This window comes from Passer domesticus, chromosome 34 (assembly GCF_036417665.1).
Source record: "Passer domesticus isolate bPasDom1 chromosome 34, bPasDom1.hap1, whole genome shotgun sequence".
NCBI lineage: Eukaryota > Metazoa > Chordata > Aves > Passeriformes > Passeridae > Passer > Passer domesticus.
In genome coordinates this window covers 260,240-274,711 of record NC_087507.1, presented here as the reverse complement: position 1 = coordinate 274,711, position 14,472 = coordinate 260,240, and the positions used below count along the sequence as shown (strand labels likewise).

Genomic DNA, 14,472 nt, shown 5'->3' with positions numbered 1-14,472 from the left:
ATCTCCCAGACAGCCCCACCCTTCCCCACCTCCCGGAGCCCCCCACCCTTCCCCAAACCCACCGGGAGGTTGAGCTTGACGGCGTCCACGGGCTGCTGGAAGGGCCACGCGAACTGGTGCTTCCAGAGGGTCTTGAGGACCACCTTGAGCAGGTACTGCAGCTGGTTGGTTTGGCGCTTGGGCTTGTTGGGGTTGGACGTCTCCGGCGGCGGTGGATTGACCCCGACGCCGACGCCGGGCTGGGCCTGGCCGGGCGCCGGCGCCGCCGACGGCTGCGTGGAGTCCAGCGCGTCCGGCAGCACCGGCAGGTTCCGCAGGCGCGTGCCGGGGCCGCTCTCGGCCGCCATGGCGTTGATGCCGTTGCATTCCTCACCGGAGACCCTGCGGGTGGGCGGGGGGGCTTGAGAGAGGGGCTGGGACCACCCTGGGGTGGCACCAAAGGGGGTGGGACCACCTTGAGATGGATCTGGGACCACCCTGGGGTGGCACCACGGGGGCTGGGACCACCCTGGGGTGGCACCAAGGGGGTGGAACCACCTTGAGATGGATGTGGGACCACCCTGGGGTGGCACCACGGGGGGGTGGGATCTCCCTGAGGTGGATCTGGGACCACCCTGGGGTGGCACCAAGGTGGGGGGAACCACCCTGAGGGACCTGAGGTGGCACCAAGGGGTTTGGGACCACCCTGAGGTGGATCTGGGACCACCCTGGGGTGGCACTAAGGAGGTTAGGATCTCCCTGAGGTGACACCAAGGGGGGTGGGACCACCCTGGAATGTGGGGAAAAAAGAGAGGAATTTGGGAAAAGGGACAGAAAATTCGGAAAAGGGGCAGAAGTTTGGGAAAAAAGGGGCAGAAAATTGGGGAAAAGGGGCAGAAAACTGGGGGGAAAGGGGCAGAAAACTGGAAAAAAGAGGCAGAAAACTGGGGTAAAGGGGCAGGAATTTGGGAAAAAAGGGGCAGAAAATTTGGGAAAAAAGGGGCAGAAATTTGGGGGAAAAGGGGCAGAAGTTTGGGAAAAAGAGGCAGAAATTTGGGGAAAAGGGGAAGAAATTTGGGAAAAAGGGGAAGAAATTTGGGGAAAAAGGGGCAGAAAATTTGGGGAAAAGGGGCAGAAAATTGGAGAAAAAAGGGGCAGAAAACTGGGGGAAAGGGGCAAAAAATTGAAATAAGGGGCAGAAAATTAGGAGAAAAGGGGCAGAAATTTGGCAAAAAGGGGCAGAAATTTGGGAAAAAAGGAGCAGAAAATTGGGGGAAAGGGGCAGGAATTTGGGGGAAAGGGGCAGGAATTTGGGGCAAAGGGGGCAGAAATCTGGGTAAAAAGGGGCAGGAATTTGCGGCAAAGGGTCAGAAAATTTGGGAAAAAAGGGAAGAAATTTGGGAAAAAGAGGCAGAAAACTGGGGGAAAAGGGGAAGAAATTTGGGAAAATAGGGGCAGAAAATTGGGGAAAAAGGGGCAGAAAGTGGGGGGAAAGGGGCAGGAATTTGGGGAAAAGGAGCAGAAATTTGGGGAAAAAGGGGCAGGAATTTGGGGAAAAGGATCAGAAAATTTGGGAAAAAAGGGGCAGAAGTTTGGGAAAAAAGGGGCAGAAAAGTGGGGGGAAAGGAGCAGAAAATTTGGGGAAAAGGGGCAGGAATTCGGGGCAAAGGGTCAGAAAATTTGGGAAAAAAGGGGCAGAAATTTGGGGGAAAAGGGGAAGAAATTTGGGAAAAAGAGGCAGAAAGTGGGGGAAAAGGGGCAGGAATTTGGGGAAAAGGGGCAGAAAATTTGGGAAAAAAGGGGCAGAAATTTGGGGAAAAGGGGAAGAAATTTGGGGAAAAGGGGCAGAAAATTTGGGAAAAAAGGGACAGAAATTTGGGAAAAAAGGGGCAGGAATTTGGGAAAAAAGGGGCAGGAATTTGGGGAAAAGGGGCAGGAATTTGGGGCAAAGAGGCAGGAATTTGGGAAAAAAGGGGCAGGAATTTGGGGAAAAGGGGCAGGAATTTGGGAAAAAGAGGCAGAAATTGGGGGAAAAGGGGCAGGAATTTGGGGCAAAGGGGCAGGAATTTGGGAGACGAGGCAGGAATTTTGGGAAAAGGAGCAGAAATTTGGGAGAAGGCATTTTTGGGAATTCCCAGGTACCTTGTAGGATACATGGCCATGGAAGTGCTCCCGGAGGCGGCGCGGTCAGAGCTCGCTCGGCTGCTCCATCGATGCTGCCCCGGCTGCGGCACGGCGCCTCCGCCCGCTCTGAGGGGAAAATCCTGGGAATTCCCACCCCAAATCCTGGAAATCCACCCTGGCTTCTCTGGGATCCACGAAAATGGGGAGATTCCCACGGGAAAATGGGGTTTGGGGCACCAAAATTGGAATTTTTCTGGGTTTTTTTCATTTTTTCCCCCATTTTTCCTGTTCCAAATCCCAATTCTGAGAAGAAAAAAACGTCAGGAACTCCCCCAAAATCCTGGAAATCCACCTGGGTTCAGTGGGATCCATGAAAATGGGGATATTCCCATGGGAAAATGAGATTTTGGCACCAAAATTGGAATTTTTCGGGGTTTTTTTCCCATTTTTCCAGCCCCAAATCCGCATTTCCAGGAGGGATTTCTGCTCCAGACCCCGATTCTGAGGGGAAAAAACCTCAGGAATTCCCCCAAAATCCTGGAAATCCACCCTGGGTTCTCTGGGATCCATAAAAATGGGGAGATTCCCATGGGAAAATGAGATTTTGCCCCCAAAATTTTGTTTTTCCCATTTTTTCCCCATTTTTCCAGACCCAAACCCAAAAACATTGGGAGAATCCTACAGAAAATGAGATTTTGGCACCAAAATTTGGGTTTTTCCAATAATTTTTCCCATTTTCCAGCTAAAATCCCAAAAAAATTGGGAGAATCCTACAGAAAATGAGATTTTGGCACCAAAAATTGAATTTTTCTGGATTTTTTTCACTTTTTTCCCCATTTTTCCAGCTCCAGACCCCAACTCTGAGGGGGAAAAAACTCAGGAATTTCCACCCAAAATCCTGGAAATCCACTTGGGTTCAGTGGGATCCATAAAAATGGGGAGATACCGACCAAAAAATGAGATTTTGGCACCATAATTCAGGTTTTTACCCTTTTTTCCCCATTTTTTCAGCCCCAAAATCCAAAAAATTGGAAGAATCTTACAGAAAAATGAGATTTTGGCACCAAAATTTGGGTTTTTCCACTAATTTTTCCAGCCCCCAACCCCCAAAAAAATTGGGAGAATTCTACAGAAAAATGGGATTTTGCACCAAAATTTGAATTTTTCTGGATTTTTTTCACTTTTTTCCCCATTTTTCCAGCTCCAGACCCCAACTCTGAGGGGGAAAAAACCTCAGGAATTGCCCCAAAATCCTGGAAATCCACTTGAGTTCAGTGGGATCCATAAAAATGGGGAGATACCGACCAAAAAATGAGATTTTGGCACCATAATTCAGGTTTTTACCCTTTTTTTCCCCATTTTTTCAGCCCCAAAATCCAAAAAATTGGAAGAATCTTACAGAAAAATGAGATTTTGGCACTAAAATTTGGGTTTTTCCACTAATTTTTCCAGCCCCCAACCCCCAAAAAAATTGGGAGAATCCTACAGAAAAATGGGATTTTGCACCAAAATTTGAATTTTTCTGGTTTTTTTCACTTTTTTTCCCCCAGGAGCTCAGGAGAAGTGAATTTACCTGAATTTCCAGGGGCCGTGCGGGTGTGGCTCCCTCAGCCTCTGACCTTCATCTTCCACCTCACGCTGCAAAAAGCTCTGGGAAAAATGGGAATTTCCATCAATTCCTGATTCCAGCCCAAAAATCCCAATTCCGGCCCCAAAAATTCCAAAATTCAGCCTCAAAATTCACAAATTCAGCCCCAAAAATCCCAATTTTAGCCCTAAAATTCTCAATTCCGGCCTGAAAATTCCAAATTTTAGCCCCAAAATTCCAATTTCCAGTCCTAAAGTTCCCAATTCCAGCCTCCAAATTCCAATTTTTGCCCTAAAATTCCCAATTCTTGCCACAGAATTCCCGATTCCAGCCTCAAAATTCCAATTTCTGGCTCCAAAACCCCCAATTTTAGCCCCAAAATTCCCAATTTCTGGTCCTAAAATTCCCAATTCCAGCACCAAAATTCAAAACTGCAGCCCTAAAATTCCCAATTCCAGCTTAAAATCCTCAATTCCAGCCTCAAAATTCCAATTTTTGCCCTAAAATTCCCAATTCCAGCCTCAAAATTCCAATTTCTGGCCCCAAAAAACCCAATTTTAGCCCCAAAATTCTCAATTCCAGCCTAAAAATTCCAAATTTTAGCCCCAAAATTCCCATTTTCTGGTCCTAAAATTCCCAATTCCAGCCTCAAAATTCCAATATCTGGCTCCAAAACCCCCAATTTTAGCCCCAAAATTCCCAATCCAGGCCCCAAATTCCCAATTCCAGCTTCAAATCCTCAATTTCAGCCCAAAATTCCCAATTTTAGCCCCAAAATTCTCAATTCTGGCCCTGAAATTCCCAATTCCAGCCTCAAAATTTCCAATTTCTGGCCCCAAAAATCCCAATTTTAGCCCTAAAATTCTCAATTCCAGCCTGAAAATTCCAAATTTTAGCCCCAAAATTCCCAATTTCTGGTCCTAAAAATCCCAATTCCAGCCCCAAATCCACAATTCCAGCCTCAAAATTCCGATTTCTAGCCCCCAAAATCCCAATTTTAGCCCCAAAAATCCCAATTCTGGCCCTAAAATTCCCAATCCAGGCCCCAAATTCCCAATTCCAGCTTCAAATCCTCAATTTTAGCCCCAAAAACCCCAACTTTAGCCCCAAAATTCTCAATTCTGGTCCTGAAATTCCCAATTCCAACTTCAAATTCTCAATTTCCGCCCAAAATTCCCAATTTTAGCCTCAAAATTCCCAATTCTACCCCCCAAAATCCTAATTTTAGCCCCAAAATTCCCAATTTTAGTCTCAATATTCCCAATTTCAGTCTCAATATTCCCAATTTCAGCCCAAAAATCCCAATTTTAGACCCAAAATTTCCATTTTTAGCCTCAAAATTCCCAATTCCAGCCCCCAAATCTCCCCTAAAATGCTCCAAATTGCCTTAAAATGGCCCAAAAAGTCCTAAAAACACCCCTGGTAATTAAAACCAGGTTTAATTAACATTTAGTGCTGGGCTTAAGTGGTTCAGGGCCCTGAACTCCCTCTTTACTGAGAGGTTTGCAATTAAACCTGGGTTTAATTGGCTTTTAGGCTGAGTTTAAGTGATCCAGAGCCTTACTCAGGGTTTTGTCACCCCTGACTAATTAAAACTGAGCTTAACGAACACTTAGTGCTGGGTTTAAGTGGTTCAGGGCCCTGAACTCGCTCCTAACTCAGGGCTTTGTCATTAAACCCGAGTTTAATTGGTTTTTAGGCTGGGTTTAAGTGGTCCAGAGCCTTACTCACATCTCTGTCACCCCCGACTAATTAAAACTGAGCTTAATTAACACTTAGTGCTGGGCTTAAGTAGTTTAAGGCTCTGCTCCAGCCGTTAGTCGTGGTTGGAACTCCCTGATAATTAAACTCAGGTTTAATTGGCTTTTAGGCCGGGTTTAAGTGGTTCAGGCCTTACTCAGGCTTTGTCACCCCCGACTAATTAAAACTGAGCTTAACGAACATTTAGTGCTGGGTTTAAGTGATCCAGGGCCTTACTCAGGTTTTGTCACCCCTGAGTAATTAAAACTGGGCTTAACGAACATTTAGTGCTGGGCTTAAGTGGTTCAAGGCTCTGCTCCAGCCGTTACTCCGGGTTGGAACTCCCTGATAATTAAAACCAGGTTTAATTGGCTTTTAGGCTGGGTTTAAGTGATCCAGAGCCTTACTCAGATCTCTGCCACCCCTGACTAATTAAAACTGAGCTTAACGAACATTTAGTGCTGGGTTTAAGCGGTTCAGGGTCCTGAACTCACTCTTTACCCAGGGCTTTGCAATTAAACTCTAGTTTAATTGGCTTTTAGGCCGGGTTTAAGTGATCCAGAGCCTTACTCAGATCTCTGTCACCCCCGAGTAATTAAAACTGGGCTTAACGAACATTTAGTGCTGGGTTTAAGTGATCCAGGGCCTTACTCAGGTTTTGTCACCCCTGAGTAATTAAAACTGGGCTTAACGAACATTTAGTGCTGGGTTTAAGTGGTTCAAGGCTCTGCTCCAGCCGTTACTCCGGGTTGGAACTCCCTGATAATTAAACCCGGGTTTAATTGGGTTTTAGGCTGGGTTTAAGTGATCCAGAGCCTTACTCAGATCTCTATCACCCCTGACTAATTAAAGCTGAGCTTAACGAACATTTAGTGCTGGGCTTAAGTGGTTCAAGGCTCTGCTCCAGCCGTTACTCCGGGTTGGAACTCCCTGATAATTAAACTCAGGTTTAATTGGCTTTTAGGCTGGGTTTAAGTGATCCAGAGCCTTACTCAGATCTCTGTCACCCCTGAGTAATTAAAACTGAGCTTAACGAACATTTAGTGCTGGGTTTAAGCGGTCCAGAACCTAACTCACTCTTTACTCAGGCTTTGCAATTAAACTCAGGTTTAATTGGCTTTTAGGCTGGGTTTAAGCGGCTCAGAGCCTTACTCAGATCTCTGTCACCCCTGAGCAATTAAAACTGGGCTTAACGAACATTTAGTGCTGGGTTCAAGTGATCCAGGGCCTTACTCAGGTTTTGTCACCCCTGAGTAATTAAAACTGGGCTTAATGAACATTTAGTGCTGGGCTTAAGTGGTTCAAGGCTCTGCTCCAGCCGTTACTCCGGGTTGGAACTCCCTGATAATTAAACCCGGGTTTAATTGGGTTTTAGGCTGGGTTTAAGTGGTTCAGGCCTTACTCAGGCTTTGTCACCCCTGACTAATTAAAACTGAGCTTAACGAACATTTAGTGCTGGGTTTAAGCGGTCCAGGGCCCTGAACTCCCTCTTTACTTAGAAATTTGTAATTAAACCTGGGTTTAATTGGCTTTTAGGCCGGGTTTAAGTGGTTCAGAGCCTTACTCAGATCTCTGTCACCCCTGAGTAATTAAAACTGAGCTTAATTAATGTTTTAGTGCCGGGTTTAAGTGATGAAGCCCCAAATCCAAGCCCAGGGGTGGCAAAAAAAGAGGAAAATTCCCCAAATCTGAATTCCCGAAATCCAAAATTCCCAAATTCTCCCAAATCCGGGAATTTTCCCTTGGAATTCCCCAAATCTTCACCAAATCCCAGAATTTGGGATAAAAATTCCCAGGTTTTCCAGCACAGAATTCCCAGAAAATCCCAAATATTCTCATGCCAGGAAATTTGGGATAAAATTCCCAATTTTTCCTCCAGTTCCTTAAAAAAAACCCCAAATTTTGGGAATGATCCTCAAATTTTGGGATTAATCTTAAAAAAAAACCTCCAAAATTTTGGGAATTGATCCTTAAAAAAACCCAAAACTTCGGGAATTATCCTTAAAAGACCCCAAAATTTGGGAATTATCCTTAAATAACCCAAAAATTTTGGAAATTATCTTAAAATAATCCCAAAAATTTGGGAATTTATCCTCAAATAATTCCAAAAATTTGGGAATGTTTCCTCAAATAATTCCAAAAATTTGGGAATTTATCCTCAAATAACCCCAAATTTTGGGAACTGATCCTCAAATTACCCCAAATTTTGGGATTTCAGCCTTAAATAATCCTAAAATCTTGGGAATGATGCTCAAATTTTGGGAAATCATCCTCAAATAACCCCAAATTTTGGGGAATTATCCTCAAATAATCCCAAAATTTTGGGAATTGATCCTTAAATGACCCCAAAATTTGGAAAATTATCCTTCAATAACCCCAAATTTTGGGAATTATCCTTAAAAACCCCAAAATTTTGGGAACTGATCCTTAAAAAAACCCCAAATTTGGGAAATTATCCTTAAACAAACGCAGAATTTTGGAAATTATCCTTAAATGACCCAAAAATTTGGGAATTGATCCTTAAAAAACCCCAAATTTTGGGAATTGATCCTTAAAAAACCCCAAATTTTGGGAACTGATCCTTAAATAATCCCAAAACTTTGGAAAGCGACCTTTAAATGACCCAAAAATTTTGGAAATTATCCTTAAATGACCCCAAAAATTTGGAAAATTATCCTTAAATAACCCCAAATTTTGGGAATTGAGGCTCAAATAACCCCAAATTTTGGGAATTTGTCTTCAAATGACCCCAAATTTTGGGAATTCATCCCCAAATGACCCCAAATTTTGGGAACTGAGGATCAAATACACCCCAAATTTTGGGAACTGATTGTCAAATAATCCCAAAATTTTGGGAATTGAGCCTCAAACAACCCCAAATTTTAGGAACTGAGGCTCAAATAACCCAAAATTTTGGGAATTTATCCTTAAATAACCCCAAACTTGGGGAAATTATCCTTAAATAACCCCAAATGTGAAATGACCCCAAATTTTGGGAAACCATCCTCAAATAACCCCAGATTTTGGGAATTCATCCGCAAATAACCCCAAATTTTGGGAAATGATCCTCAAATGACCCCAGATTTTGGGAATTCATCCTCAAATAACCCCAAATTTTGGGAAATGATCCTCAAATAACCCCAAATTTTAGGAATTCATCCTCAAATAACCCCAAATTTTGGGAACTGAGGCTCAAATAACCCCAAATTTTGGGAATCTGTCCTCAAATAACCCCAAATTTTGGGAACTCATCCCCAAATGACCCCAAATTTTGGGAATTCATCCCCAAATGACCCCAAATTTTGGGAACTGAGGCTCAAATAACCCCAAATTTTGGGAATTCATCCCCAAATAACCCCAAATTTTGGGAACTGAGGCTCAAATAACCCCAAATTTTGGGAACTGATCCTCAAATAACCCCAAAATTTTTGGGAATTGAGCCTCAAATGACCCCAAATTTTGGGAATTCATCCCCAAATAACCCCAAATTTTGGGAAATGAGGATCAAAAATCCCAAAACTTGCACAGAAAATCCCCAAACAGCCCCAAAATCCCACCAGTGATGCTCAAACCACCCCAAAATTTGGGAAAAGATCCCAAAATCCCTCAAAACTTTGGGAAATGACCCCAAAATCCCCCAAAGTTTGGGAAAGGAGCCTAAAATCCCTCAAAACTTTGACAAATGATCCCAAAAATCCCTCAAGCTTTGGGAAAGAGTCCCAAAAATCCCCCCAAACTTTGGGAAACAATCCCAAAATCACCCCCAAAAATTCAGAAAATGGCTCCAAAATCCCCAAAAATCCCCCAAACTTTGGGAAAGGATCCCAAAATCCCCTCCAAAATCCCCCAAATTCTGGGAAAAGGATCCCAAAAATCCCCCAAACTTTGGGGAAAATCCCCCAAAATCCCCCCAAACTTTGGGAAAGGATCCCAAATTCCCCCAAACTTTGGGAAACAATTCCAAAATCACCCCAAAATTCAGAAAATGACTCCAAAATCCCCCAAATTTTGGGAGAAGGCTCCAAAATCCCCCAAACTTTAGGAAAAATACCCAAAAATCCCCCCAAACTTTGGGAAAGGATCCCAAAATCCCCCCAACTTTAGGAAACATTCCCCAAATCCCCCAAACTTTGGGAAACAATCCCAAAATCACCCCAAAATTCAGAAAATGACTCCAAAATCCCCAAAATTCTGGGAAAAGGATCCCAAAAATCCCCCAAACTTTGGGAAAAATCCCCAAAATCCCCCCCAAAATTCAGAAAATCCCCCCAACTTTAGGAAAAATTCCCCAAAATCCCCCAAACTTTGGGAAAGGATCCCAAAACTCCCCCAAACTTTGGGAAACAATTCCAAAATCACCCCAAAATTCAGAAAACTACTCCAAAATCCCCCAAATTCTGGGAGAAGGATCCCCAAAATCCCCCAAAGTTTAGGAAAAATCCCCCAAAATCCCCCCAAACTTTGGGAAACGACCCCAAAATCACCCCCAAAATTCAGAAAATTACTTCAAAATCCCCCAAATTTTGGGAAAGGATCCCAAAATCCCCCAAACTTTAGGAAAAATCCCCCAAAATCCCCCCCAAACTTTGGGAAAAGATCCCAAAATCCCCCAAACTTTGGGAAACAATCCCAAAATCACCCCTAAAAATCAGAAAATTACTCCAAAATTCCCCAAATTCTGGGAAAAGGATCCCCAAATCCCCCAAACGTTGGGAAACAATCCCAAAATCCCCCAAACTTTGGGAAACAATCCCAAAATCACCCCTAAAAATCAGAAAATTACTCCAAAATCCCCCAAACTTTGGGAGAGGATCCCAAAATCCCCCCAACTTTAGGAAACATTCCCCAAATCCCCCAAACTTTGGGAAACAATCCCAAAATCACCCCAAAATTCAGAAAATTACTCCAAAATCCCCAAAATTCTGGGAAAAGGATCCCAAAAATCCCCCAAACTTTGGGAAAAATCCCCAAAATCCCCCCCAAAATTCAGAAAATCCCCCAAACTTTAGGAAAAATTCCCCAAAATCCCCCAAACGTTGGGAAACAATTCCAAAATCACCCCAAAATTCAGAAAATGGCTCCAAAATCCCCCAAGTTCTGGAAAAAGGGTCCCAAAAATCCCCCAAACTTTGGGAAAAATCCCCCAAAATCCCCCAAACTTTGGGAAAAGATCCCAAAATCTCCCAAACTTTGGGAAACAATCCCAAAATCACCCCTAAAAATCAGAAAATGACTCCAAAATTCCCCAAATTCTGGAAAAAGGGTCCCAAAATCCCCTAAACGTTGGGAAAAATCCCCAAAATCCCCCCCAAAATTCAGAAAATCCCCCCAACTTTAGGAAAAATTCCCCAAAATCCCCCAAACTTTGGGAAAGGATCCCAAAACTCCCCCAAACTCCCCCAAACTTTGGGAAAGGATCCCAAAACTCCCCCAAACTTTGGGAAAGGATCCCAAAACTCCCCCAAACTTTGGGAAAGGATCCCAAAACTCCCCCAAACTTTGGGAAACAATTCCAAAATCACCCCAAGTTCTGGGTGATTTTGGATCCCAAAACTCCCCCAAACTTTGGGAAAAATCCCCCAAAATTCCGAAAATCCCCCAAACTTTAGGACAAATCCCCCAAACTTTGGGAACCGCGGCCCCAAACCCCACAGCCAGGAGCGAACCCGGCCCAGCTCCGGCAGCCCCACCCCCGCTCATTAAGGGCTCATTAGCAGCTAATTAGCCGCGGCTTCACCCAGCCCCGGGGATTTTCCCGGGAAGAGGGGTTGGGCTCATTCCAGGGAAATTTGGGGATTTTTGGGAATTAAATCCAAGGGGAGGGGCTGACACCCCAAAACTTTGGGAATTCCCTCAGAATGCAAATTCCAATCCTAAAACTTTGGGAATTCCAACCCTAAAACCTCGGGAATTCCAGCCCTAAAACCTCGGGAATTCCAACCCTAAAACCTCGGGAATTCCAATCCTAAAACCTCGGGAATTCCAACCCTAACACCTCGGGAATTCCAACCCTAAAACCTCGGGAATTCCAGCCCTAAAACCGTGGGAATTCCAGCCCTAAAACCTCGGGAATTCCAACCCTAAAACCGTGGGAATTCCAACCCTAAAACCTCGGGAATTCCAGCCCTAACACCTCGGGAATTCCAGCCCTAAAACCTGGGAATTCCAACCCTAAAACCGTGGGAATTCCAACCCTAAAACCGTGAGAATTCCAACCCTAAAACCGTGGGAATTCCAACCCTAAAACCGTGGGAATTCCAGCCCTAAAACCTCGGGAATTCCAACCCTAAAACCGTGGGAATTCCAACCCTAAAACCTCGGGAATTCCAACCCTAAAACCTCGGGAATTCCAACCCTAAAATCTCGGGAATTCCAGCCCTAAAACCTGGGAATTCCCTCAGGCTGCGAACTCCAACCCCAAAACCTTGGGAATTTTCTCAGACTGGAAATTCCCAGCTCAAAACCTCGGGAATTCCCTCAGGTTCCCAATTCCCATCCCAAATCCTTGGGAATTCCCTCAGAATGGGAATTCCAACCCCAAAATATCCAGGAATTCTCTCAGGCTGCAAATTCCCAGCCCAAAACTTTGGGAATTCCCTCAGCTTGGAAATTCCCAGCCAAAAACCTCGGGAATTCCCTCAGGCTGCAAATTCCCAGTTCAAAACCTTGGGAATTCCTCAGGGTGGGAATTCCAACCCCAAAATATCCAGGAATTCCCTCAGGCTGCAAATTCCCAGCTCAAAACTTTGGGAATTCTCTCAGGCTGCAAACTCCAACCCTAAAACCTTGGGAATTTTCTCAGACTGGAAATTCCCATCCCAAAAACCTCGGGAATTCCCTCAGGCTGCAAATTCCCATCCCAAAAAAACCCTGGGAATTCCCTCAGGTTCCCAATTCCCAGCCCAAATCCTTGGGAATTCCCTCAGGCTGCAAATTGCCAGCTCTAAAACCTTGGGAATTCCAACTCCAAAATATCCAGGAATTCCCTCAGGCTGGGAATTCCCATCCCAAAACCTCGAGAACTCCCTCAGGCTGGAAATCCCTCGTTCAAAACTTTGGGAATTCTCTCAGGCTGCAAATTCCAACCCTAAAACCTTGGGAATTCCCTCAAGCTGCAAATTCCTGTCCCAAATCCTTGGGAATTCCCTCAGGCTGGGAATTCCAACCCACAAATTTTGGGAATTCCCTCAGGTTCCCAGTTCTCATCCCTGAATTCCCAGGAACTCCCTCAAGCTCCCAATTCCCGCTCCAAAATCGGCCAAAATTCCCTCAGGCTCCCAATTCCCAGCCCAAATCCTTGGGAATTCCCTCAGGCTGGGAATTCCCATCCCAAATTCTTGGGAATTCCCTCAGGCTGGGAATTCCCATCCCAAACAAACCTGGGAATTCCCTCAGGTTCCCAATTCCCATCCCAAACAAACCTGGGAATTCCCTCAAGCTCCCAGTTCCATCCCAAAATACCCCAAAATTCCCTCAGGCTTCAAATTCCAACCCCAAAACCCTCAGGAATTCCCTCAGGTTCCAAATTCCCAGCCCAAATCCTTGGGAATTCCCTCAGGCTGGGAATTCCCATCCCAAAAAAACCTCGAGAATTCCCTCAGACTCCCAATTCCCATCCCAAACAAACCTGGGAATTCCCTCAGGTTCCCAATTCCCAGCCCAAATCCTTGGGAATTCCCTCAGGCTGGGAATTCCCATCCCTAAATTCCCAGGAATTCCCTCAGGCTGCAAATTTCCATCCCCAAAAAACCTTGGGAATTCCCTCAGCTTGCAAATTCCCATCCCAAATCCTTGGGAATTCCCTCAGGCTGGGAATTCCCATCCCAAAAGACCCTGGGAATTCCCTCAGACTCCCAATTCCATCCCAAAATACCCCAAAATTCCCTCAGGCTGGGAATTCCCATCCCAAAAGACCCTTGGCAATTCCCTCAGGTTCCCAATTCCCAGCCCAAATCCTTGGGAATTCCCTCAGGCTGGGAATTCCCATCCCTAAATTCCCAGGAATTCCCTCAGGCTGGAAATTTCCATCCCCAAAAAACCTTGGGAATTCCCTCAGCTTGCAAATTCCCACCCCTAAAACACTGGGAATTCCCTCAGGCTGAAAATTCCAACCTCAAAACCTTGGGAATTCCCTCAGGCTGGAAATTCCCAGCCCAAAATATCCAGGAATTTCCTCAGACTGGAAATTCCCATCCCAAAAGACCCTGGGAATTCCCTCAGGCTGCAAATTTCCATCCCAAAAAACCCTGGGAATTCCCTCACATCCCAAACAAACCTGGGAATTCCCTCGAGCTCCCAGTTCCATCCCAAAATACCCCAGAATTCTCTCAGGCTTCAAATTCCAACCCCAAAACCTCAGGAATTCCCTCAGGTTCCAAATTCCCAGCCCAAAACCCCAGGAATTCCCTCAGGCTGGGAATTCCCATCCCTAAATTCCCACGAATTCCCTCAGGCTCTCAATTCCCATCCCTAAAACACTGGGAATTCCCTCAGGCTGGAAATTCCAACCCCAGAATCCTGGGAATTCCCTCAGGCTGCCAGTTCCCAGCCCAAAACTTCGGGAATTCGCTCAGGCTGGGAATTCCAACTCTAAAACCTTGGGAATTCCCTCAGGTTCCCAATTCCTGTGCCCAAAAAACCTTGAGAATTCCCTCAGGCTGGGAATTCCAACTCTGAAACTTTGGGAATTCCCTCAGGCTGCAAATTCCCAGCCCAAAACCTTGGGAATTCCCTCAGGCTGCAAATTCCCAGCCCAAAACCTTGGGAATTCCCTCAGACTGGGAATTCCAACTCTAAAACTTTGGGAATTCCCTCACGTTCCAAACTTCCAGCCCAAAACCACCAGGAATTCCCTCAGTGTCTCTTTCCCATCCCAAATAAAACCAGGAATTCCCTCAGCATTTAATTCCCATTCCAAAAATTCCAGGAATTCCCTCAGCATTTCATTCCCATCCCAAAAATCCAAAAAATTCCCTCAATGTTTGATTCCCATCCTATAAAAACCAGAAAATCCCTCAGTGCTCCATTCCCACCCCAAAACA

The 14,472-nt window shown here is 45.1% G+C and overlaps 1 protein-coding gene across 1 annotated transcript in view; it reads right to left on the bottom strand.

The window, feature by feature from the left end:
• Positions 1-14,472, bottom strand: part of BRD4 (bromodomain containing 4) — a 62,526-nt gene that overhangs the window by 44,044 nt on the left and 4,010 nt on the right. The window contains 3 exon segments of the mRNA XM_064402081.1: positions 63-381; positions 2,122-2,229; positions 3,677-3,753. Of these exon segments, the coding sequence (XP_064258151.1) occupies positions 63-381; positions 2,122-2,141 (339 nt within the window). The 5' untranslated portion in view covers positions 2,142-2,229; positions 3,677-3,753.